The following is a 27,508-nucleotide window of genomic DNA, read 5'->3' as shown; positions in this document are numbered from 1 at the left end:
TCCAAAATTTCAGTTTGAAAGTGATGTCCATCTCACCAACTTCTTAGTTCGGGCAAATAAGATATTTTAATTGATATAAATTCGCATAGAACTAGAAGAATTGACAAATGAAATATTAACAATACCCACCGATCATGCAAAAATATTTAAGGTCATAGGTCAAAATAAGTAATAACAACAATAATAATAATCAATAATTATTATTATTGTATAATTATATAGTTGTATATCGTAACGTGTAAGGTTATCATTATAAACATTTTTAGTCTATGCTAATGAATTGTCAGTGGTTGGTTCAGTTCGTGGTCTATGGAATATGGATAATGGAAATATAAATTGGCTAATGGCTTCTCTATCCAAGCTGTTGGTATAGTAAATATTTTATTTTACTAAAATATTGAATTGCAATTATCATATTGCGAATAGCGAAATCCATTTAATTGGAACTTTTGCGTTAACTGCTACAATTATTATGTAAATATTAAATAAAATATGTTAGTCGAGTGGATCCTGTGGTTTGATGTAACAACTCCGTGTACATTTCGACAACAGTAAAATTTAGTGAAATAGTCATCACTGCGACTTCTAAAGGTAAAGTATCAAACACTGTTAATAAATATACCAATATCTTAGATAATTAAAGATAAATAGAAAAAATATATAAATACTTTTAGTTTTATTGTTAAATAAAAATACATATATTTTACACGAAAGGTCTATGAACAGTTTGCCGGGTCATGAATATTTACGTACCCTTAATAAAATTTCAGTTTTTTCAATAATTTTAAGTGAGTGTCATTAACTTCTTATCGTGGTAAGTACTTCTATGGAAATTTTAATTAATTTTTAGATTTATTTATAAAGAATAGGTATGGAGTTTTAAAAAGTGGTGTTGTTTTACTAAGATGAAATTATATTATTCATGTTTGTGTTCCGTTGATGACTGAAGATTTGAAGTATGTATGAAAACATTTACTCTTTGTGCGGTATCAATTATAATTATAAATCCTCATTATCTTAAAGTCATAACAGCTAAAATGACATATATATTATGTCTCTTAATCTATCATAACAATTGTAAGAAGAAATGTGAAGCCATATATAAAAAAATATATATAGAGTAAAACATACAGTTGTTGGGCTTAAGCTATAAAATAATACAAAACTGTACATGAACCAGTTTTAATTTAAAAAATATACCTTATTTTATCACAATTTTCCCTTCCCACTAAATTTCGATGTTAACAACATGTATGTATAAAAAACTTAGAATATTTACATTCTAATCTGTAGGGAATTTTATATTTAATGCAAATATATATATATATAAGTAGGAATTTATACAAAATTATCGATAAATCTTCGAAAGAATGTATCTGTCTCTACCCAGTGGGGTACCCCATGCAGAGGGCCAGCAAAAGTTAGATAGAGGCTTGCGCGCGGGTAACACCAGTTGAGGGGTTATATAAATATTTTTTTGTCTTTGTGGTGTTATTTAAATAAAACAATTCTCATACTCTTAATAAAATTAAAATAAAAGTACTTACATAGAGGGGTGTTGTACGACTTAAAACTTGTTTTGAATGGAGTTTCACTGGAAGCCAACCTCCCATACATATATAAATAATAAATCATGGGAAAGACTAATTTGAATAAGGCTGCTGCTCAACAATGGGATTTAATCAATAACTAAACCTTTTTTAAAACTCTTCAATAAAATTATTGTGTATGGGTATGTGGTTTTGAGATGTATTAATAAGTAGGTATTCAAAAATTATGAATAAATGACAATACAGATTAAGATAAATATTATAAATATTTCAATTTTGTATGATATATTGATTTGGTTGTATATATTAAGTGACTTGAGTCTCTTTTTTATTACATTTATTAACAAATACTACATTTATTACAATTGGAGTATGAGTGAATTGAATGCATTCAAATAAAAATTGATTCATAAATGTAATTATATAGTAATAGTATATCTATATAGTATATAGGTCTTTTTTTAGTACATAAAATTTTGCTTAAAGCCAATAACTTTTTTTTCATGTTAGTCGATCCCCATGAAATACAATTGGATTAACTATATTGACAGGTGTTTATATAAGATAATATAGTTATAAGTTAGTTGCCGATGTTTTATATTTAAGATTAAACAGATTAAAATTACTAGTTTATTGTGATATAAAAAGTTTACCATATAGATATGTAATATATTTAATATTAATCACTCAATGCATTTGCATATAACCATAGTGATTATACAAGCATGTTCTAAGTAAGTATCTCAAACTTGAATGCTGTGTAAGTATCATTTTGTTTTTATCATGATAATGTTCCTCATGCTATAAATATATATTAATAAATTTATTATAATGATTTATTTTCCAGTTTCCGTGGTTGAAGACTAAAAAAAAGAAAAATTGTTGAAAAAATATAAGTGATTAAAGTTTATGATTAATCTGTGGTCATAAACTGTCAAGTGTTAAGTGTCTCAAGATGGACCTTCCGGACTGCCCTCCCGGAGCGGAGGGCTATGAAGATTCTGTGACAGAAGTTCCTAAAAAGCTTGAAATTGATGAATCATCATCTATTTGTACGAAGGTAAGATAATATTTCATATTTTATTTGTTTATTATATTAAAAGCAATAAACACAATTTTTAATAATTATATTTATTATTATAAATTCAATAAATTAAGTTCTAATACAAATGAGTATTTTGGCATAAAATAAAGATCTTAATTATTATAAAAACAATAAAAAGGTAATACATTATTGAACATTTAAACAACCAATCAGTGCTAAATATAAAACTATTACCCATTTCAATATATAGTTTATAGGACATACCAATAAGCAATAATATTAATAGACTGTGGAATACTACTCTTTAGAGTTACATATTTATATTAAATATTAAAACAAGTTCTTATATTATATTGGCTATAAACACATTCATACATTTTAAAAACAATCACTACAACTGATGATAACAGTTATGGTTTTAATGATTTTGTATAAAAGTAAATGTCAGATTTGTTTAGCTGCATTCAACAGTGAGTTTTTTTAAGTGTTTTTTTTTTTTATTGGTGATAAAATCAAAGAAATGTTTTCTAAATTAATTCTCAATAAGATAGTAAGACATATATAAAAAACTTTGAAAGACTTGTTATTACAATAAAAAAATATTTTCCATACCTATATTTGTCCTCATTTTCTGCTTCAGAACTTCGCTGTCATAATGAAAAAAGAAATCTTCAAAATGTGCAACTAGTATTTAAAGATGCTTTTTAGGAAAGCTTAAGTTTTATCACTGCATCTGAACTAATAGCTTTGCCAAAATAATTTATTTTAAGAATATTTTAAGTGCCTTTTAAATTTATAATTTTTTAACTAGTTTGACGTCCTATGGGATAAAAACAAAAATTAAAATAAACAGATTTGAAACAACCTGAATATTGGCTTACAAACTCCCAAACCAATTTATTTTAAATGGTTTCACTGGTTGTAAGGCATATGTTACCCCTCATATTGATGTAAAGTAACAGCCTGTGAATGTCCCACTGGGCTAAGGCTTTGAGGAGAAAGCTTGGAGCTTATTCCATCACACTGTTCCAATGCGGGTTGGTTACACATGTGGCAGAATGTCTGTGAAATCAGAGATCTACATAAAACTTTAGTGGTGCTTGCCTGAGTTTGAGTCCGGTATCATTGGTTATGATTCACCCGTTCTAACCACTGGGCATCCTTATGCTCATAAGGTATTACAGACAAATGACAAAATCAATTACAATTTATGGGTTGAGTAAGTCAGTGTAATTACAGGTACAATAGACTTAAAATCTTAGCTCCCATAGCTGACATTGACTGTTGTGGGAACACTGGAATAGTTAGTATTTCTTACAGTACTCCTGTATGTAGGCGGTTGTGAAACTTCATCATAAGGTAGCACATCTTCTATCATCTTGTCTGCCTTCTCATTATAAATATCAATAAAAATATAAAGTACTTTGTTTAATAATGTAGTATGTAAAGTTACTCACTTAACATGGATATTATTGCCTGCTGACATACAAACATAACATACATATTATAACATTTTAACGACAACAAAACATATATAAATTTATGGGGAATTTTCCAAAACGTCCTAGATATAGAGTAAATTATGGTTGGTGTGGTCAAAAATTCAAAATTTAACGTAACATAATTCATAAGATAAATTATAACTTTATTAACTTTTTAATTATTTTAACTAACAAATTCTGTCATCATATTCGTACCATTTTGCTTACACAAAAATATATTACAGTTTTTAAAGCATCATTATATTTAAAACAGCCTGCTTATCCTGTTATATCATAGTTTGTAAGAATATGTTAATGTTTTTAACCAATTTTATCGAGTTTATTTAAATAAGAGCCCATTCATGAATAAGTTTTACGTATAGTAAATATAGAAAGTATTCTGCATTACCAAGGGATTATTCTCGCTATTATTACGGGAAGTCGAAAGTAAAAGGTATTTGTGTAAAATAAAATAATGTAGCGAATAATAAAATCTAATTTATATATTTCTGTTTGTCAGTTTTAAATTAATATTTCAAAATTAAAAAAGTAAGTCGCGACGAAAAATGTGTATTATTGAGATGTTATGTCTTTATATTCTTCAAAAAAATACTTGAGGTGTGAATCTGCCAAAAGGTGTGACTGCGGCAAAATGGGCATTCAATATATATAAACAGGCATCGAAATGTTTTTTTTTGCTCTGTTTTTCAACTGCTTCTTATTTTGTTTGGTAGCTGTTGGCGAACTTTAGTGTTATCAATTTTAAGCCATAATGTGTATATAAAATAATAGATATAAGAGTAAAACAAAACATTTCAAAAAACAGTTCGAAACATGCAAATTTATATATATCATATATATTTCCAAAACATTTTCATTAATGATTATGGTCTTGATCTTGAGTTTCGACCACTTGGCGAACACTAGTCTAATAAATTCTATAAAAACCACGGTACCCTAACGGACTTCTAAGCACGAACTAGTTGTAGAACGTACAATTTTACGGTCACATCTTTTTTTCTGAGCGGTATCGATCGAATTAAGTAATGTGCAAACGAAATTTTATCTTTAGATATCTAATTTATAAGTGAGATGTTACATTAAGAAAAAAAAAGGATTCCGCGTACTGTTTATTATGGTTCTTACATAATTCTGTAGACAGTCATATGTCACTATGTGTTGATTGTTTTTCACGATTACTTTAAAAACGGAGATTGGTAAGTATGTTTGACAAGCAAAAAAAATATATCAAAACATTTTATTTTAATAAACGGATAAATTTTTATCGTCTCTTTTATTTTTTATTCGGATCCCCTAAGTGTGTATAATTGTGTAATTTACATCAATCTTCCAATATCCCAATCGTTTTTTTTTTTTTTTTCAAGTTTAAAATAACGGATTGTAATCTGAGTTTTGGATTGCATATTCATGTATTATCACTTCGTTTTCAGGCTGAGCAGGAGTTCCAGCAACATCTAAATAGTTTGAAGATCGAGACTGAAGATGGAAGCTTCCGTTGTATGGTGGAACGTCGCGGGCGCGATATCTCCGGCAAGTGGATATACTTGTGCTATCCGTGTGCGGCCATGTGCAGCGGGGAGAGCATTTTACAGGTAATGTATACGTAATTAATTATTCAACGATTGATTAATTGTCGAAAGTTTAAAAAAAAATCTACTAGGCTGAGGCTTTTTTTCTTGAATATAAGGCTTAGAGCTTATTTGTCATGATGCTCCATGAATACACATGTGACATTGAATATGTCATTCGAAATATTCAGGTCACCTCAAGATGATTCTTTCAACGCCGAGCCCGAGATGAATTTTAAACACAAATTATGTTCTTGAAAACTGAGTGGGCTTGAAAATGCAATCTTTGCTTAATTATCGTTACAGACTCATATATCGGGAAAGAAGCATAAAACTAAGATCTCCATGAAGAATGTTTGGCCACTAAGTATTTTTGAGGAACATCCATACATATTGAATGAAAAGGGGAATACTAAGTCTGCAGGTAATGTACACATTATACTATAATGTATTTTGAATACTACTTTATAATATTTTGTAAGGAAAATATAAGGTTTATGTTAAAAATGATTTTTATTATTACCAGCTACAGAAAAAGTGCTGCAGAAGATGGCGGAGGAGGTAGAGATTTACAAAAAGAACCCTACGGAGCTGGATCTGAAGTACGACAAGTACCGCAACGTGGTTTGCCACATCCAGGAAACACTAGATAACGTCAAGTGCGTGGTGTTTTTGCTACTATGTTATATCTAATATGAGTAATTTTTGCCGCTTTCAAATATAAATATAAATTCAGGCAAAGCTGTTTAAATGCTGCTATTTTGTAATTCATATTTTAAAAAACTTCCAGAGCGCCTTTGCTCGGTATCGAGTACCTAGTGGAGCACCCCCCTGAGCAAGCGCACTACGAGCCCTCTTACATCTGCGTGCTCTGCATCAAGCAAGGTTACCCACGCACTATCGTCAATCATCTCACATGCTTCTGGCACCGATACAATTATCTCGTAAGCTCGCTCTTATTTATAACTCGGCATGGCATATATTATTAATTTTTTTTATTAAAGTGCTAATCAATTTTCAGTCAATTTTAGTTTATTCAGTTTTATTTTGTAATTTAATAAGTAATTGTAATGTTTAAGTTAAAGAAATGCTTTGAAATAGTTATTAAAAATTTAGGATAAATAAATGACAGTACACAGTAGTAGCGCTGTAACCTGTCCGTTGTGCCGACAGCTGCGCCACTTCAGCAAGGCGTGCACGCTGCTGACGCCGTACCGCGGACACGCCAAGTACCGCGAGGGCGTGGCCGTCATCATGAACCGCCTCGCCACGCGCATCCAGGACAAGTACGGCCGACTGCGCCCCATCAACATCGACAAGGAGGAGTACGAGAAGGACAGGTGCGAATGCTCAATTATAACAAGGTACTACGACGTTAAACGGACTGTCTGACCGCAGATTCGGTCCACAAAGAGCCGCTTGATTGATGACGAATCTTCGGTTCCTATCCGAGCTCTGAAAACGATGATGTTTCTCAAGTCACTTCATTCAATTCGTTTTCGCGCGAGTGGGTGTGGGCGGCGTGTTAGATGCCCTATGTCGTTTTCTGTACCTCTGATAATGTGTATGCAAAATTTAGTGATGATCGGTTTAGTACTTAATAGATAAACATGTTTGTGATGAGGTAATATTTGTTCTGTTAAATTTCTTAAACGTTTGTTTCATCCTTTACGGCTTCCTAATACTTTTATTTGTGATGTTTAATTTCCAATTTCAGAAATCAAATTCATCAATGGATCTTTCGAGGATTTCACTTCTGTGAAACCGATGATTGCACATTTGAGGAAGTTGTCGATGCAGATTTAATAAACTCTCTAGGTATGCGATTTAATATGTTACATAATATTCTTTTATAATTATTGTTTAATTTATTAATTTAAAGTTTCCTATTTTTATCCGCTATAGATTCATCGACCAAGCTTAGTGAAAGGTGAGTTTTTTATTTATTTATTCATATCTTCTTACTTGATTATATTAAGTATTTAAAGTTTAAAATAATATGACATAATCAGTGTCAAAGCGCCGATCTAATTAGTCGCCTGAACTTCGGTCAATTCCTGTCGCAATTTTTGTAAGAAATATAAATATTTTTTTATCAAAGTTTAATTACATTACACATTAGCTTACTCACCTTTCATGTACATTAACTAGATTTAAAAAAAAATATATTTTATTATAGAACAATAGCTTATGATCTAAACGATGAAACTTCAAACATTTAATAATGTTTATTATTACAGAAAAACCCGTGATCCGTCACCTCCTGTAGTCGCGGCTCCATCTAAACCTCCTAATTACAATGTAAGTTCAATTTTTGACCTATCGAGCCGTGTCTGTGTTTACACAATATATCAAAAAGTTTTTTAATCTATGTTTCACCGGTTATAGTATAGTTTTATGTTTCTAATTAAATTTTTTAAAAAGCCGAGATGGCCCAGTGGTTCGAATGCGTGAATCTTAACCGATGATCGTGGGTTCAAACCCGGGCAAGCACCACTGAATTTTCATGTGCTTAATTTGTGTTTATAATTGATCTCGTGCTTGACGGTGAAGGAAAACATCGTGAGGAAACCTGCATGTGTCTAATTTCATTGAAATTCTGCCACATGTGTATTCCATCAATCCGCATTGGAGCAGCGTGGTGGAATAAGCTCCAAACCTTCTCCTCAAAAAGGGAGAGGGGGCCTTAGCCCAGCAGTGGGACATTTACAGGCTGTTACTGTATTGTTCGTTGGGCATAATATAGCAGAGCTAATAGCAAATTGTAAGGAATATGAAAATCTAGGGTTTGGTTATCCTTTGAGATGTATAGATTATCGAGTAAAATTATTCATTTTTTTTATTATTACTTAACACATGCACACACGCTCCCTCATATACACACAGGCTGCCCACCGTAGACAGAGAAACTAATAGATCAAGGAGCCGTGAAGCCGCGATTGAGACAGAGATATTGTCAATGTGTGCGTATAATGTTGCCATAGTAACTGCATTGCCTGTTGTTGGAGATAAATAAATATCAGGATTTAATAAAATAAAATGAGGTTATTAAATTATACTTTTTAATATTAATTATATATTTTTTAAATTGTAATATTTTTTTGTTTTCGTTATCAAAAGACATTCAACATCTTTATATGGTACTGGATTAGCATTCTCCTCAGATGTTGAAATCTAAAACACTAAATTAAATTATTAATAAAGAATGGTTGCCATATATATAATTTTATGGTAACCTCTTGACTCGGAGTCTAATAATATTATAAATTTATTAAGAATGTTAAACAATGTCATTAGGAAATTATAAATAGGAGAACGAATAAATAAATATAACATATTTATATATAACGAAGCACTTTAGGCTTGGACTCCTTATTTATTTACTTACATTGTCGACGAGTCGATATTTTTTATCGAAAATCGGGAATTTTTAGCTGACGCCTGCAGCACTTACATGATAAATAATGATAGGTTATGAACGATAAAAACTGGAAAATCCTATTATTTTCAGTGTTTTAATGCAATATAAGGTTCCGTCATGCTATGGAATAAATAAACATCACTGACAAACTATATTTAGAGACAAAACTGTCGTACTTACGCGTGAAAACACACGGCGGCAATTTTTTTCTTGCTATTACTTTAACATGAAATAATACGACAACGCACCATTGTATAACCTTCGATATGAGATAAGGATCGTTTCTCTGTCTTTTCTCTGGATTAGAATCGTTTTCGAACATAAAAATAAGAATAAAATTAAATAATAAACACAATGAATGCACCAACTGTCAAGTTCGTTTCGCTACTTGAGTAGCGAAACAAACACTAAAACTGGTTACGCGATAAGGGACAAAAGATTTGATAATTCTATCTCTATCTAAACCATTTGTAACGTAATTTTCGTTCTCTTTCTTGTGTAAGTGAGAAGGAAATCGTCATTACGTCTATTAGTTTCTCTGTCGACGCTGCCCACATATACACATACAGACTCCCTTAAATACGTGTGTGTGTATTTGAGGGAGAACTCCAACATATTCACACACACACACACACGCACATGTAACTTAAATGTAACATTACCGTTTAGACTAAAGGTTCAGTATATGTCCGCCAGGCGCGGCGCGCGGCGGCCGCCGACGCGCTGTCCGACGTCAGTGACGAGCCCGAACCGCGCGGTAACTCCAGGTCGGCAGTTCCGTGCTCTTGTAGTTTATTGGCGCTGATCATGTATATTTTTGCTATATTGTGATCCTCGTTAAGCATCGACTATGTTTTTTATATTCGCTTTCAAAGGCGACCTACTATAATTATAGCCACAAAAAATATGACGACCTATTTATACAAATGGTATTACGAGATAATATACCTTTTACAATTTGTGTCGATATCAGGGTAACTACTAGTAATTGAGCTCACGTTTGCTTTCTGACATAATAATAAAAATAATTCTCGATTTACTAGTAAAACTAACGTGTAATCGTAATACCCTTAGGAGTAAACTGGAGTCGAAGCGCTATGAGCCGTACCCTGACAAGCGGATACCGGAGAGTTCTTACCGTTCGCGTTTTGCCATACGGAATAGCAAGGCCAAGTCTCAGGAGATGGTAAACTTTGCTTGTGTATAACACTAATTATAATTATAAAAAAAAATAATAAAGGTTACTTCCTTTCCACTAATGATTACATAAATATAAAAAAAAAGTGATCTTAAAACCGAGATAGTCCAATGATAGCAATTAACATGTTTATATTAACAAAAGATCGCAGGCTAAACTTCAATCGCCAGTGTGTAATTTTATTTGTTCTTACTTGTACTTAATTTGCGCTTATAATTCGTCTAGTGCTCGGTGGTAAAGGAAAATATCGTGAGGAAATCTATCTACTGTGCTATATTAAATTCTGCCATCATGTATCAACCCGTATAGGGATTGCCGTTTAGTAGCAACTTTAAACCTCAACAAGAAAAGGGGATCTTGACAGAAGCCGAATATCAAGTAAAGGTTTAATTGTAAAGTTTATTATAAAAAATATATATAGCTTAAGATTTGGAATATATCGGATATATCGATTCTTAAAGTTAATATCTAATATAAATAAAATATAATGTTAAAATTGGCAACTTTGTCAGACAAACTAAAGGCCTTGTTTTGTGTGGTCACAAAGATAGAAAATGTCTCCTCATTGGAAGAGGTGTTTCCTTTAAGACATACAAAAAGGTTCATAGGTTTTACGAACTCTATTATTTATAGAAGCAATACCTAGATAGGCATTAATTTATTTTACAAAGAGGACCTCTAGTCGAGTGTCTGAAAAGTTTGGTGATTTCGTGAGCAGACGGAGGAGCGGCCGCGCGCGCCCAACTACGAGTACAAGGTGAAGCTGGCGGCCGAGCAGCGCGACGCGGCCGAGGAGCTGGCGCGGAAGGCGCTCGCCTACCATGAGAAGAACCCGGAGAAGCATCCCTTCTATCCGGACGAGTGGAAGAAGTTCTGGAACCGACGGTACAAGGAGATACAGGCCGGTGCGTATTAATGTGTTTATATTTTATTTTTTAATGTTGCCCTCTCGTCTCATTAATAACCGAAGCGGATGTTATATTAAAAACGGGAAAATACAATAGATATATTTCGTTAGTCGTTCTTTTAATAGACAACTATGTAAGTTAAGAAACTTGACTAAAATAGAGATTCAACTAACAGACAAAGGCAACACTGTAACTGCTCTGATTCAGAAACGAGTCGTTATATTGTTAGAAATAAAATCATCATCTTCCGTGACAGAGGGCAAAGACCCGTCGAAGCATGACTTTAAGCCGGAGTGGATCGTATTCTGGACGGGGCGTATGAAGGAACTGCACGAGGAGGAGCTGCGCGCGACCGTCACCGAGATCTATCGACGCATGCGACTCACACCGCCCGACCGAGTCGACGACAAGTACGTGTGTCCAGAGCCGTGGTAATTCCAATAGTAACTTGTTAAGAGTGTGAGCGAAAGAGAGGGCGTGCGAGTGACAGGAATAGATCATTTTTATTATTATTATTTTTTATTTAGAACTATTTATCGATCTGATATGTCGTATAGGAAGCCACAAGAGCGTCGGAAGACACCAGATCATCGTAGGACTCCTGATCGTCACAGGTCGTCGGATCGTCGTCGGTCACCAGAATACCGACATCGATCTCCGTTGTCTAGAAGACGAAGCCCGGAACCAAGGAGACGCTCACCTCGTCACAGGAAGATTTCTCCAGAGGCGAAGCGCAGGATACCCGATTATAGAGAACGAAGGTAAGTCGTCTGACAGAAGCTTATTTCATGACAACTTACGTCAAAATGAAATTAACTGAAACAACCAATACCACTGTTAGATAACTCAACTATAGTAGATCCTTCGGAAATTTAATGTATTATGACAATAATTTACAAACAAATGAGAAATGATAGATTTAGGAAAAAAAATTGGCATTTTTTATCAGTATATTATTTTTTTGATTTTTGAGAAGTTTTTTATAAATAAATGTCAAAATGTTTTCGAAAGAAGTTTCATTTAAAAAATGAAATCAAATATAAAAAACTAGCAATATTACTATTTTAAATCGATAAAGAAGCGAAATTGGTAAACTGACACTTCGTATTAAATTAAAAATGTATTATACTCCAACATAGCCAGACGATTGATTCTACTCTACTGTTAACAACTAATGTGTTTATAAGTGTAACTAGTTGAATTAAAAGTGTTGCTACTTCCATCGTATCCTCCTGTGTTTCGCTTACTTTTAATTTATCATTCATTAGAATGATGTGCTGACTCTAAAAAATAATTGGAAATAAATAGGTTAAGATTTTAAACTGCTTATTACAAAAGTAACAATGGAATAATAGCGTTATTTGAAAAATTGGAAAAGGCTATCGATCAAAATAATTAAATCGACTTTCCGTTTTACATATACAAAGTACTTTCGAATCTTCAGGTCTCCTGAGCGTCGCTCGCAACCGCGACGTCGGTCTCCGCTACGCTCACTGCGTACACGCTCCCGCAGTCCGATACATAAGTAAGATTACGATATTGATTATGGAATAAATTTAGTTCTATAAATAAATTTTATAATGTCTAAAATATGAGGATAACACAAAATATAATCGTCATTTATCATGTGGGTGCAGAGCAGAAAGCAGCCGGCGCGGCGTGGGGGCCGCCGGGGCCGCAGCGCGTCGCGCGCGCAGTCCGCTGTCGCGCCGCGCGTCGGCGCCGCGCAACCACAGCCCCGCGCGCGCGCTGCTCACCGACACCGTCCTCATTTCCGATGAAGAGCTCAAGCCGTGCGTTGCTCTATATTATTCCTCCAAGCCAATATTTAATTTTACTAATTTCATACAGTAAAGTTATTCGTACATTAGTAATTTTTATTACATGGGTATATGTGTAAAAAATCTCGAACGATAGATTTTATTTCAAATATAAACGTTCTCAGCGACGACGGCCTATCCCCGTGGAATTCTGACGATTCGCTGGGCTCGCTGCCGGATGCTCGCTCGCCCATCGCTCCGAACTCGCGCACCGGCAGCGTGGTATCACGCAACTCACGTCGGCCCGACATCTACCGTGATAAGGCTTCCGCGCCGCAAGATTTTGGGTCAGCTGAGAACGTGGTCGCCACGCTGAGGTTGCTGGTGGCGCTCGAAGACTACCTCGGTAGCTTGGGTCCTAAGATAGTCGACTTGCTCACCGAGGCATTGAAGATGGAAAAGGTACTGTCAGGTCTTCTATAATGTCTTTTATAAATAAGGATAAATGTCGAAAAAATATATATTACAATAGTCTTATGATTATATCTATCATTAATTGTTTATACAATTTCACTGAATCGCATCATTCGAAAACTATAAATAAAGTTAGATTAACGATTTGTCACAGGACAGAGCAAACTCATCTGAGGAGTTGCTGGTGACCGAGGCAGCGGTGGTGCTGATCGAGACGGCGAAGGAGAAACTGAAGGGCGCGGTGCAGGCGGGGCTGGTGGCGGGCAGCGCCGCCGCCGCCGTGCGCTCGGCCGTGGTGCGCGCCGCCGCCACGCTCCACGAGGCCGACACGCGCATGAAAAAGCGGAAGCAGCAGGTGGGCGCACTTACCGCACAAGACGCGGGTACATTTGTTACGCTGAATTAGAATTGTATTAAAATTTCCTTCATTATTACGTAATCAGCTATATATTATGGCATATCCCCTCATGATTCGCGCAACTAAACCACGGCCCCTAGTCCCCGGCAGCCCTGCTATTCCTAGCCTTGGTAACAGCTGTGGTAACGGCGGGGCAGGGGGTGCTAAGAATCCCCGGCAGATTTCGTGTTACCAACACCGACGACCTCTGGCCCTGGCAACATATAACACGCGTACACTGCGGACCGACGAGAAGATCATCGAACTGGAGGAAGAATTGAGCAGGTTACACTGGGATATCGTCGGATTATCCGAAGTCCGAAGACAGGGGGAGGATACGATGATCCTGAAATCCGGTAACCTTCTCTATTTCCGAGAGGGCGATCAACTGTCTCAAGGTGGTGTCGGGTTCATAGTCCACAAGTACCTCGTTAACAACGTTGTGAAAATCGAGAGTGTGTCGGCTAGGGTGGCGTACCTTATACTCAGAATCACCAAGCGGTATTCTTTGAAGGTCATACAGGTATACGCGCCGACTTCGACACACTCCGACGATGAGGTTGAGGTCATGTATGAGGATTTATCTAAAGCCATACATACCAACAAGACTCATTTCACTGTTGTAATGGGGGACTTCAACGCGAAGCTGGGCAAACGATTCGGTGATGAGTTAAAGGTGGGACCTCATGGAATTGGAGACCGCAACACTCGGGGCCAGATGTTGGCCGACTTTATGGAGAAGGAGGGACTCTTTATGATGAACTCCTTTTTCAAGAAGCCAGGTCAGCGTAAATGGACCTGGGTGAGCCCTGATGGGAAAACCAAGAATGAGATAGACTTCATCTTGTCGACGAGAAGACAAATATTTAATGACGTCTCCGTGATCAATGCAGTCAAAACTGGGAGCGATCACAGACTCGTAAGAGGCTCGTTAAATATCAATGTTAAACTCCAGAGGTCCCGACTGATGAAGTCTACGCTCCGACCATCACCTCTTCAAATCCGAAATCCCGAAGCCTTTCAGCTCGAACTCCAAAACCGATTCGATTGCCTAGCAGACTGCGAAGAAGTGGACACATACAACGACAGGCTTGTGGAAACTGTCCGTACGGCTGGGTCTAAGACCTTCAAGACCAGCCGTACAAAAGGAACCAAAAAGATCTCTGCCTCTACCCTACGGCTTATGGAGGAAAGACGGAAAATGATTCTGACGTCCCCAGCTGATGCTGCCGGCTATCGGCTGATCAACAGACGGATTTCAAAGTCTCTAACTCGCGACACTCGCCAATTTAATACAATGCGCATTAAAGAGGCCATCGAGCGGAACAAAGGCTCTAAAGTGTTCGCCAGAGATCTGTCTGTTGGTCAGAGTCAACTGACAAGGCTGAAAACTGAGGATGGCAGAATAGTCACGTCAAGATCTGAGCTGTTGGAAGAGGTTGAGAAGTTCTACGGTCAGCTGTACACGACAGCTCAATCACCTGTCAGTAGTCATGCTGCAGATCCCAGAGCAAGACTAACCCGACACTACACTGAAGATTTTCAGGACGTCAGTCTTTTCGAGATTAGAATGGCTCTCGGACAACTCAAAAACAACAAGGCACCTGGTGATGATGGTATTACAGCCGAGCTTCTGAAGGCGGGTGGTACACCGATCCTCAGGGCTCTTCAGAGGCTTTTTAACTCCGTCATTGCCAAAGGTCAAACGCCAAAAGCATGGCACAGAAGTGTGGTGGTACTTTTCTTTAAGAAGGGTGATAAAACCCTTCTGAAGAATTACAGGCCCATCTCACTGCTGAGTCATGTTTACAAGTTGTTTTCGAGAGTAATTACGAATCGTCTCGAGCAAAGGCTTGACGACTTCCAGCCACCCGAACAAGCCGGATTCCGGAAAGGCTTTAGCACCATAGACCACATACATACGCTGCGGCAAGTTATACAGAAGACTGAGGAGTATAACCAGCCACTTTGCTTAGCGTTTGTGGACTATGAGAAAGCCTTTGATTCGATCGAAACCTGGGCCGTGCTGAATTCTCTTCAAAGGTGCCAAATTGATTATCGGTATATCAGGGTGTTAAAGTGCTTGTACGAGAACGCCACCATGTCGATCCGACTCCAGGATCAGAACTCAAAACCTATCCAACTGCAGAGAGGTGTAAGACAGGGAGACGTGATATCTCCGAAACTGTTTACCGCTGCATTGGAAGATGTTTTCAAGCTTCTGGACTGGAACGGACTTGGCATCAATATTAACGGCGAGTACATCACTCATCTTCGATTTGCCGATGACATTGTAATTATGGCTGAGACCTTGGAAGACCTCGGCACTATGCTCGATGACCTCAGCAGGGTTTCCCAACAAGTGGGTCTAAAAATGAACATGGACAAGACGAAAATCATGTCGAACATCCATGTTGCACCCACTCAAGTCAAGGTTGGAAATTCTGCACTCGAAGTTGTAGACAACTATGTCTACCTAGGTCAGACCATCCAACTAGGTAGGTCCAACTTCGAGAAAGAGGTCAATCGTCGAATTCAACTCGGCTGGGCAGCGTTCGGGAAGCTACACGATATCTTCTCATCCCAAATACCGCAGTGTCTCAAGTCGAAAGTCTTCGACCAGTGTGTGTTGCCAGTGATGACTTATGGATCAGAGACGTGGTCGCTCACAATGGGCCTCATAAGAAGGCTCAAGGTCACTCAAAGGGCAATGGAGAGGGCTATGCTCGGAGTTTCTCTGCGAGATCGAATCAGAAATGATGAAATCCGCAGGCGAACCAAAGTAACCGACATAGCCCGAAGAATTGCTAAATTGAAGTGGCAGTGGGCGGGGCACATTGCTCGCAGAACCGACGGCCGCTGGGGCAGAAAGGTTCTCGAGTGGCGACCACGAACCGGAAGACGCAGCGTGGGCAGGCCCCCTACAAGGTGGACCGACGACTTAGAACGAGTCGCGGGAAGCCGTTGGATGCGGGCAGCGCAAGATCGGCCAACGTGGAAATCCTTGGGGGAGGCCTTTGTCCAGCAGTGGACGTCTTTCGGCTGATGATGACAGCTATATATTTAAAGAAAAATCTATGATATTAATTTGCTTATTTTAGAAAATAGTGTCATATGTTTTATTTCGTATATACTGGGTGTATAATGCATAACATATAAAATAAAACACAGGCAATACGTTGGGCATGTTATAAAATATACAAAACTTGTGACTAGTATAACAGGACCTCCTAAGTAGGTATTAGGGGTATGCTTAAAGAATAGTGTATAGTTCGCGATATTTTACATTGCCGCTCTGAAACCAGCCGCTTGGAAAGGACGCTCAGGTACGTTCAAGTAAAAAATATTAGCGTACGAAAAAATATTGAATGCTGTTTTATTAGAAAGAAAAAAAATATTTGGACAAATCCATCCATCCATTACTTTATTCCATTGTTATAAAAAAATATTTATTTCATTTAAAACACATAGTCAACAATCATGACGTCATCTGACTATGATTTAATTTTTGTTTGTGACGAGTGCACGTATGACTGTGTAAACATCTGACCTATCTTTGTCTATGTTTATACTAAAATCAAAATAGTAGCAAAGTTCGTGGACATTCGAAACACAATTTTTTCATCTTTCGCGACAAGCATATGCAATGGTCGTTTTGATCGACGTATGCGTGGATTTTTGTCTACTTTTCTTAATTATATTTTTTGTTGATAAAGGGGGTAAAGTTGTCGTGTAGAGTAAAGTTAATTCAGCATTCAGCAATATCTTGAATTGGGTTTGTTTTACTTTTTTGGTTACCATAATTATACTCGGCAACTATATATTTTCACCTAAAGACATTTCAACATTTATTTTATGTAGATTATATTATGTGATATTGAATGTTCTTTTTTTCAATAAATTTTAACGGCACTTTAACAATAATAAATCTAATAATGTTCTTGTATGTAACAATTTATAATTATTTATATTCTATCAATCCTAGAATTCATTAAATGTTGTTACCACGCAGAAAAATATCTCCCCAGTTTTCTTAAATGCCACTTAAATAAAACACAATATTGCGATTCCGTTCACAGGAAGCATTGAAAGCAAACAATAGTTCGGAGGCGGTGCCAGTAGCGGGCGTGGGCGCTGTGGATCGCGAACAGATCGCACAACAGATGGCCGCCGCACTCATCGCTCAGGGAAAGACAGACGTGTCATCAGAAGAGCTCGCGCATCTTGTCGATGCAGTGGTAAGTACTATTTATACTATTATATTTCCTCATATAAGGTATGCTTGTGGCGTCCACCACATATACGTACATACACACATACATACATACATACGTACGTAATACAAACATAAGTGCACATATACATAAAACATGCACGACATATTTTACTCAACATAAGATATCGGATAGACGACACAACGGATGATCGCATATAGTGCAATTGTCAAACACATTTCTTAGCTCCGTTGTGATGTCGTCCTTTCTCTTATGTTGTCGCCGGTTCGACCGGCCGGCCTACCTGCACAAGCGCAAAGTTCAGCGGTTGAGATCGACACCGAGGCGAAACCCGTATCCGTGTTCGCTATCCGCTATCTGCGTTTTGTATGCGTATTACGATGTCATCGTTTATGTTGTTTCCGTAATTTGTGCTGGTTCGCTCACATTAATTGTATTTGTGTTTTGTGTGTTTATATTGTACACAACATTTTTAATAGACTTTGTGTGTGACTAATATTCGGCCTGATTACACCATAACTGTGAAGTAATGCCACTTTATGTGTGTGTGTGAACACTCACCCATATGTTCATATAGTTTAGAGCTAAAAGAAAAATAATTGTTTTAGATTAAATTGTTTTTATTGCGTCGTTTATCGGACGAAAAGAGTTTTGCCTCTATTGTTAGTTATATAAACAGGTTTTACTGTTGTTTTCCCATATGTTTCCTTGCATAAAATAACACATTCCTAAAAATCCATTTAAGTTGTTGGTCAATTAGATTACAACACATCGAAAACAATATGAATAATATAAGTGCTGATGAGTGTGAAAAAAAACTTCACTGATCAAGTGTACAAAATTTGTGATTATCCTTAAAAGACAAGTTATAAAAAACAGCGCACCGAATCTTCAGATAGAGAATAAGATTTACTTCTAAATAAATTAATCAAAAAGTTTATTATTTAATAGGCAGAGTTAACAACCTATTTGTTAAATGTCTGCTTTCAAATCAAATTATACCTTATTCAAGTATTTTTGAATCATTTTACAGATTTTATTACATTGTACAGATTTATTGGTTTGGACCTTAGATTATACTGAGAAAAATCAAAAGGAACTCAGTTGTTAGTCAGAATCGTAATAGTGTTTTACTTTTAATTGTGTCTTTTTTTGTCTTTTTCAGGTTGGGATGGCTGAAGCAAAGAGAAGAGAAGCAGATTCAAAGAGGAAAACTGAGGCAGGAGCTGCTAATGATAAATCAACCCGGACTGCCACTGGAAGCACTGCTTCTGCCCTACAAATGCTACAGTCCGCGTACGATGATAAGAAGTAATTTTTTATTACTTTCACTCAGGAAATATATTAATGAATTACATCTTTAAGTAGTTTAGTGCAAAAATATAGACAAAAGTTATTTATGTTTCACCAAAATATTTTTGTTATAAACCATTATCTTATTCAACATTTATTTTACAGAGCTGAGAAAGAAGATGTACCTGATGCAATGGATGGTTTATCTGACTCTGATTTGGAAACGTTACTAAAGAATTTTAATGAACTCTCTGCGGAAGAGCAACATAGCCTTATTGCGTATCTTAAAAAACTTGAAGCTCGTGAACCACAACGCGTTGAGAGGTTAAGGCAATATGTAGGCGCTGCGGCTACTAATGCTCCGACCACTGAAGAAAAGACTTCTCACTCTGTTGAGGATAAACCCCTTAATATTGCAAGTGACGACGATGATGATTATACTGTTGAAGATGTATGTCTGCTTATATTAAGCTATTAGATAGATTACTAAGGTAAATAATTTGAGCGCTAAATAATGTATTTTGTTATTAATTTACAGGTATTTAAATCTGCTACGCAAAAAGTTAAAGAAGATCAAATTCGTCAAGAAATGGAGATAGTAAAGAAATCTCTTGAAGAGTCAAAAGCTTCTCCTGAGGTGGTTGAATCTACTATAACGACTGCAAGTTCAAATGATGTTAAAAAAGATATATTTTCGGCAACTGACCTTTTAGCATTAGTTCAAGCATCGTTGCAATCCACACCTGCCCCAACTTCAAATCCAGCAGTGGTATCTGATGTTGTTACTAGTAATACACAGCCAAGGTCTTTTGGTGATCTACCTGAGCCATCGTTGATGGAAAAACCGAATCCACTTTTAAATCCTCAACAATTGCTTACTCAAACAATGTCTAATCAACAAGGACTACTTAGAACTCCAAATATACCAAGTTATAGTGGGAACCATAACAATCTAGTTGAAGTACGTACACCAGTATGGGAGCCTAGACAAACATCAGATATGTCAGGACAAGTTAATATACAACATGACAATTTGTTGTTGAAACAGCCTCAAGATAGTTATAATAAAGTTCTCCTAAATAGTGGTGATCAGAACCCACGTGGATCACAAGACAGTTATATTCGAGAGAAATGGGAACACCAAGGAAATATTAATCAGGGGTCCAGAAATGATCAGGGTAATTTTCATCAAGTGTCACAAGGAGTGCAAGATAATTATAATCAAGGGGTAAGAGGATCACAGGAAAATTATAATCAAGGATCACCAGGATCACAAGATAATAATTACAATAAAGTATCACAAGGACCACAAGATATGTATCTTCAAGGTTTAAGAGGAGCGCAAGAAATTTATAATCAAGGTTCAAGAGGACCTTCAGACAATTATAATCAGGGGTCGAGAGGATCTCAAGAAATTTATAATCAAGGATCCAGAGGACCTCAAGACAATTGTCTTCAGGGATCAAGAGGATTTAAAGACAATTATAATTTAGGATACAGAGGAACTCAAGATATTTATAATAATCAAAAGTCATTTGTATCTCAAGATAAAAATAATCCAGGGCCACGTGGACCTCAAGACAATTATAATCAAGGAACACATGGACCACAAGACAGTTATAATCAAGGACAACATGGACCACAAGAGAATTTTAACCAAGGGACACATGGACCACAAGATAATTATAATCAAGGACAACATGGACCTCAAGACAATTATAATCAAGTGCCACGTGGACTTCAAGACAGTTATAATCCATCACAAAATAACTTTAATCAAGGACTAAGAAAACCTCAAGATAATTATAATCAGGGACTTCCAAGTTTACTAGATAATTTTAAACCTGAATTGAGAGGTCAAGATCAGACATATGGTGCAATAAGAGGAACAAATAATAACTCATTTAATCAAGGTATTAGAGGTAATTTTATGGGCAACAGAATGCAAGACAACTTTAATAATAGGCAAGATGTAAATCAAATGCAGCAGTTTAGTGGGCAGATACATGGAAATTTTGAGAAGAATAACTTTAGGGGCAGAGGCAGAGGTTTTGCAAAGCAAACAAGAGGACGTGGCCGCGGTTTTTATTAAAAACTAAAATATTTTAAAAAAAATTCATTGTGTGTTATATTTAGTTTCCTGATTTATAAATTAAATAAATAGGATTAAAGAAAAAAAAGTTAGATTTGATATTATTTTTATTGTTGTAAATAATATGTACATTATAATGGAAAAAGGAATTGTATTTACAAATAATAGCCTTATTACATATTTAGTTCTAGTAAGTCCCCATTTCCATTAAAGCATCAATGTGTTCAGTTTCTGGTAAGATATCGATTTCCACAGGTTCTGGTTTAATGGTACTTCCATTTTTATTATCTAGACGGAAAAATCTAAACAATTTAGATAAGTTAATTATAGAGTATGCCGAGTGTGCCAGGACATCTTCTACAGTCTCTTTTAAAACTTGAAATGCAGAAATGATTGGTGTAGATATTTTAGTTTCTGGAAAAATAAATATTTACATAAATAGTTGTAATATTAGTTTTACATAATGTATGTAAAAAAATAAAAAAATTAAACTTACTTGAAGTATTGTTTTTATTAATATCAAATAAAAAATGAAAAAAGTTTATCTGAAGGTACAAATCTTTTTCAGTGTAATCTCTGAACATAACCCCTTTTTCACACTGTCTACATAAAGGATAGCCACCGGCAAATGTTTGCGGAAGTCGAATCGTGCGGTATCCGCAAGCTGGGTCTTCACAGGATAACCAGCCTGCGTAATACTGGTTATGGTACTGCCGCATTTGTAGAATCAATTGGTTTTGAATGCAAGCAACATAATCAACTGGTTTTACAGAACATTTAGGGTTTTGACATTTTTCTAAGAACGTTAAATTTTCTTTATCCAATGTGACAAATGTTTCTCGGACTCTATTTTCAGTTTTACAGTTCTCGTTTACACACACAAACAAAAATTCTTTGCAATGTCTGTACTTTTCTTGATCGTTTTCAACCTCATATGTGTCTGTGTTTGTGTTTTCTTTTTTAATAATTTGTCGATAACCTGAAGGGTCCAGACCAAGACAATCGGCGACTCGCGCCGGATCCATGCCTTCTATGGGTTCGCATATACGTGATATGACGGGATGAAGTTGATGTGCCAAGTAATACTTGTAATCCACTTTGAGATATTCAGAATTTTTTAACTCTTCTATATGGTAAGCTCTTTGTGTTGCTGAATTAGCGGTGCCATCTTCACAAATTATATAAGGAACTATGTCACCTTTTTTAAATCTTCTACTATTTTTAGCATTTAATCTCAATGCTACTTGGACATGTGGTTGAGAGTTCTTGTCAGCATATTCATTTGGATTTTTGGTAAGTTGTTTTGTGATAGTTAATAAGGATAATGGCATTTTACCACTTACTAAATCATCTTTCAATTTATTTAAATGATTTTGAATACTTTCGAGCCTCTCGTCGGCTGTTTGTTCGGAAAGTATTTGACTTAGTATAAATTTGCCCGCTTCTGCTGCCAATTGTGACCAATCACGTCTAACAATATCTAAACCCTTGTGTTCCTGGGTAAATATAAATTCACCAGTTTTGTTCTTACTAATTACTACAGCAGCATACTTCTTTTTTTTTAAAAGAAGTAGATATTTAAAAACTCCATCAATATCTAATTCAATCTGCTTGTACTTTTTGTTAATCTCTCTTTTCAGATCATTGCCAATCTTAAATACATAGTCGTAATCTAAACAGTTTGTATTTATCATCAAACTGTCTGTGTCTCCATATACAACGTCATAGTTTAACTTTTGCACAATTTCTTTTGTATCCATAAGAATTTCCCTGCCCTTCATAGTAACTAAGGCTGCTAGTGGTTTTGCATAAAATCTGGAATGGGTAAAACCCAGGCATCCATACATAGAATTTGCTGTAAGTTTTAAGCCCATTTGTCTTATATTATATTGCATATATTGTTCAGGTGACAAGTCTGGTGATTTCATCAACTTTTTTACCTCCCTTCTGCTTTCCACAAGTTTTCTAATCTGAGTGGGAAGGATACCAAAATCAGTATTTGGACCAGGCAAAACGAGGTTATTTATATCATCGTCAAGTACTGCGCCATTTTTCCTTTTAATTGTTGTAAAACAAATATTGTATTCTTGTATAATACTTGGGTACAAAGAGTTAAAGTCCATCAGGAGAATTAGTTTATCATAGAAACCTTTTTTAGGGTCAAGCACGAGACCGCCGGAATATGCGGCTTTTTTTTTACCTTGTTTTTTTGATACATTTGAGCCAGCTTCTTCTTGTTCATCCCCATCCGCGTCATCAACAACTATTTTTTTACCATAGACTTTATCCGGTACAATATAACTCTTTTCATTAAAAGCATGTAGCAATAAATACTCATTTCTTTCAGATCTTCCACCCATTAGAGTTCGAGACATCACATTACCAGCAATTTGTGTAATTTGTAATGCTAATGGTACTACATTAAGTTCACACATGATTTTTAATATGTATGAGGCATCCTGCATACTTAATGTTACTAATTGTAGAAGATCATTAGTACTTTCATAGTAACGTGGTAAATCTTCGAGAGCTACATCGACGCGATCGCCTTCTTTCATTTTAAGAACATTTACACACAGTGTGTCTAAATCAAAACTTCGGGCTCGTATTAGCTCCATGGCAGAAAGTTTTATGTCACACACCAGTCTTCCTAAAAATGCGTCCTTGGCTGCATATTTTCTCTGAGGTGCTACTGACCTCTTAAGTCGGCCTAGACGAGACCAATTTGGAATACGTAAATCTAAGATGTTACCAATAAGCAAATCCTGTTGAAAGCCTTGTAAATCATGACCCACAACTAAGTCTGGATCTAGCTTCCAAAACTGTACCATAAAAAAGTTAAGAAGTTCTCTTTCTGAATCACATTTGGTCAGTCTTGTTGCCTTGTATTGAGATAAATGTTGTTTGAGATCAAGTGGCCATATGTCAATACATTTCGTCATTACTGCAAATTAAATGATTATGATATTAGGTAATTAATTTAAACTGTTTTTACCAATTTATTTTAAAATAAACTTACCACAGAAGTGCTGATGAAATGGTGGATTTGGTGGTGGTTTATGTATTGGAAAGGAATTGTGCGCTAGGCAGCTCAACATCAAAATTTTTGTCTTATTTGTTTTTGGATCTGTGGCAGTACGCATATTAAGCTAAAAATGGAAATATTTAAGCAGTTATTTTATTAATTAAAATTACCAGGTTCCTTTTTATTTACTAATGAGTCTGTAGTAAATATCTGGAATTTATCAATACAAGTATAAAGAACTTACTGTTGCAATAACAATTGGTGGTGGTTCCAGATCATTATCATCTCTGATAACATTAACTTGTTCCATTTTCTCACAAGTAGCCTCTAGCTTACACCACGACACTTTGGCTTGGACATTTTCAACTTGTTTCACTTCTAACCAACAGGGACCTTTGATTTTTCTATCCAGCAAAAATGTCTCTAAAGAAGAAGTATTTGTACCAAATATGTGAGAAAATGTTGAATATTTCTTCCCTGATTGGGGTGGGGGTAATGCAGCCTGTAAATAAGTATTAATTACTTAAAATAGACTAAGTTTTTTTTCTTACAAATTAGATCAATATATATTTTTATGAAGTTAATTTGACACAAATTTCTACAAAAAGAAATAAACTTACAGAATATTTCACTTCTAAATAGTCACACTGCGCAGGTATGTCAGGCAAGTTAAAGCAGTAATTTTTAGTGACCTTCCTAGACTTAAAATTTTTTAAACCCAACTCACTGGCCACTGAGCTATTAAAATCTTGATACACATCCATCATTGTGACTTCTTGGTCTGTTGGTTCCAATGTTATGGGATCCAATTTCTATAAAAGACGGAAAAGATGGAAGGTAAAAACATAAGCAGCTTTGCTATTAATGGAAAATATAAATGAATTCTAATTTGATTTTAAAATTTACAAACTTACATATTCCCTTGGAAGAAGAAACAACTGACGATTTACATTTTTTATAACCAAACAGCAAGAAATACAGCCTGCTTTCTTGTTTGCTGGATTCACATATACTTTACCAAATAAATACACAACACCTGGTTTAACAAATCTATCTTCCCAAGCGTCTAACCAATAAAATTTAAGAACTTTCTCCCCTTCTTTGTTAGTTTGAAGTGGAAGTTGACCATCGGTTTGAACAGAAGAAACCACTTGATTTTGATTCTGATCTGCCCAATTACTGCTCAAAGGTTTTAATTCTTTTGTTTCTTTTTTTGTTGGAAATATTTCAAAATCCTCATTCAAAAATTCTTCAGCTACATCTGTTATAGTGTTAGAGACAGTTGGAGTCTCTTCTTTGACTTCTGCAACTTCACACAAGGCAGCATCATTGCTAAAATCATCATCAAAATTGATTTCTTGTGTCTGAAACTCTTCTATGTTCTGAGTTGCAGAGTCTTCTAATTCTTTCTTTATTTCTTTATCTATGTTCCATTCAGATTTCTTTGGGATATGATCATTTGACTGTTTTTTTAACTGACTATTTTGATCCTGAATGAAATGAAAATATATTAAAATAATATCAATTTATTATTTCTAAAAATGTTAAATGACAATATTAATTACTTTGAAGTAACTTACATTTGTTTTGTTGTGGTGTGTAGATGCTGTTGCCTCAACTTTAATAGGTGGAGTAGGTTTTTTTACAGAAGTTGATAAGTTTTTGAAGTAGTTTTGAGCTTCTTTTTTGTTTGATTCTATGATATTAGTTTTGCTTGGCATGAAGGACTTTGGTTTGACTGCAGTTGAGGTACTTCCATCCAAATCTGACATGATATCTGATAAAATGTTGTCTTCTGATATTTTTGCATCCTATAATTTAATTAGTTTAAATTGTAAATAAAGAAATATAAATAAAAAAAATTTACAAGTTTTACACAACATAATTCACAAATTATAATAAGACAATCAATAAAAATATTTAGTTGGCTTGAAAGTTCTTGACAATGTTTAATTAAAACATAATTATTTTAATTAAAACATAATTATCTTTGTTAGTTATGTTTCAGTTTACATTAAATATTACAAAGAGCTTACATCTTTTTTCTTAGCTGGCATGGCTCCTAAGAGATTTCTTATATTGCCTTTCCCTGAAGGTGGTGCAACTTTGGCTTTTCTCTTTTGTCCTCGGCCAGATTCCTTAGTACTTGCAACATATGTATCATCAATTCCATCATCATCATCAAAAATTTCTCTACCGTCTTCGACATATCCTGTGCCATCTATAAATATTTCATTAATTTATTAGTTTACCTATTTAGTAGATTATTTATCACAGAAAAGTACTTATTTCAAAGTAAACTACTGACAAATGTGTTTTTACAAAAATAACAGTAACAAACCGTCTTCGATCCAGTCATCTTCTTGTCGCTGCAAAACTCGTTCGGTGTATTCTGTCTCGTCGACCGTATCGTAAACATTCTCCATTTCGTCTACATCATATTTATGTTTTGAGCCCTTTCCTTTTAGAAGTTTCAGCTTTTCTAAAGCCGTCATGCGACCATGTTTATCAACTTTTTGCCTTTTGGCTCTTTGACCAGCTGTAAATATTGTTTAAAAACATATGTAACTTCTGATCGTCAACTTTCGTGACATTAAGATAAGAGTAACACGTACCTAAAGATTCTGCCATGATTTTGAGTTATTTATCATAAAAAAGTTTTATAAAAGCTTATACTAACTAGATTTTAAAATGAAAGAAATTGATCATAAATTACTAAACAATCAAAATCAGTAAGTTATGACATTTGACATTTGGAATTGGCGCGAAATTTATTATCGTTCTAAATCATTTATCTTTTATTAAAAGTATGTTATTATACTTTTTCTTTTAACCTTCACTTATTTTAATATTTTTTAACAATAATTAATTGTTTTTATAATACAAATCTTAGCAAAGCACGAATACAAAATATTGTTTTAATATTATTTGTTTTGATTACAACCTTACAGCACAAGTCTTGACATACTCTATATGAGACAGAGCTTTTCGCGCCAATTTTGCTGTCAAATAAAAGTTAAACACATTTTAACTGTCGCCT

The 27,508-nt window shown here is 35.2% G+C and overlaps 2 protein-coding genes across 4 annotated transcripts; one reads left to right on the top strand and one right to left on the bottom strand.

The window, feature by feature from the left end:
- Positions 1 to 321: 321 nt before the first annotated feature.
- LOC126773811 (uncharacterized protein CG7065-like) lies at positions 322 to 21,770 on the top strand. 3 transcript variants are annotated; one of them, XM_050495018.1, is made up of 23 exons: positions 322 to 591; positions 2,398 to 2,610; positions 5,528 to 5,689; positions 5,972 to 6,089; positions 6,192 to 6,324; positions 6,456 to 6,609; positions 6,839 to 7,005; positions 7,383 to 7,483; positions 7,571 to 7,595; positions 7,906 to 7,966; positions 9,783 to 9,853; positions 10,161 to 10,272; positions 11,003 to 11,189; positions 11,449 to 11,602; positions 11,750 to 11,953; positions 12,637 to 12,717; positions 12,830 to 12,985; positions 13,138 to 13,414; positions 13,581 to 13,781; positions 17,903 to 18,061; positions 19,224 to 19,369; positions 19,517 to 19,802; positions 19,890 to 21,770. In XM_050495018.1, exons 2-23 carry the CDS (start codon positions 2,506 to 2,508, stop codon positions 21,441 to 21,443), a joined length of 4,614 nt encoding a protein of 1,537 aa, XP_050350975.1. In that variant the 5' UTR covers positions 322 to 591; positions 2,398 to 2,505; the 3' UTR covers positions 21,444 to 21,770. The 3 variants fall into 3 exon arrangements, with proteins under 3 accessions (XP_050350975.1, XP_050350967.1, XP_050350983.1); XM_050495010.1 differs by having other exon boundaries at positions 11,449 to 11,623; XM_050495026.1 differs by lacking the exon at positions 2,398 to 2,610 and having other exon boundaries at positions 323 to 591; positions 11,449 to 11,623.
- LOC126773832 (DNA polymerase alpha catalytic subunit) lies at positions 21,533 to 27,207 on the bottom strand. The gene is made up of 10 exons (XM_050495039.1): positions 27,084 to 27,207; positions 26,810 to 27,007; positions 26,505 to 26,689; positions 26,049 to 26,279; positions 25,383 to 25,958; positions 25,089 to 25,280; positions 24,713 to 24,970; positions 24,463 to 24,592; positions 21,940 to 24,387; positions 21,533 to 21,857 (listed from the first exon to the last, which is right to left on the bottom strand). The coding sequence occupies exons 1-10, from the start codon at positions 27,097 to 27,099 to the stop codon at positions 21,631 to 21,633; spliced, it is 4,461 nt and encodes a 1,486-aa protein (XP_050350996.1). The 5' UTR covers positions 27,100 to 27,207; the 3' UTR covers positions 21,533 to 21,630.
- Between the last annotated feature and the right edge of the window lie 301 nt (positions 27,208 to 27,508).

The sequence above is a fragment of the Nymphalis io genome, chromosome 2, assembly GCF_905147045.1.
Source record: "Nymphalis io chromosome 2, ilAglIoxx1.1, whole genome shotgun sequence".
Lineage (NCBI taxonomy): Eukaryota > Metazoa > Arthropoda > Insecta > Lepidoptera > Nymphalidae > Nymphalis > Nymphalis io.
This window is presented reverse-complemented; position numbering and strand designations above follow the sequence as displayed.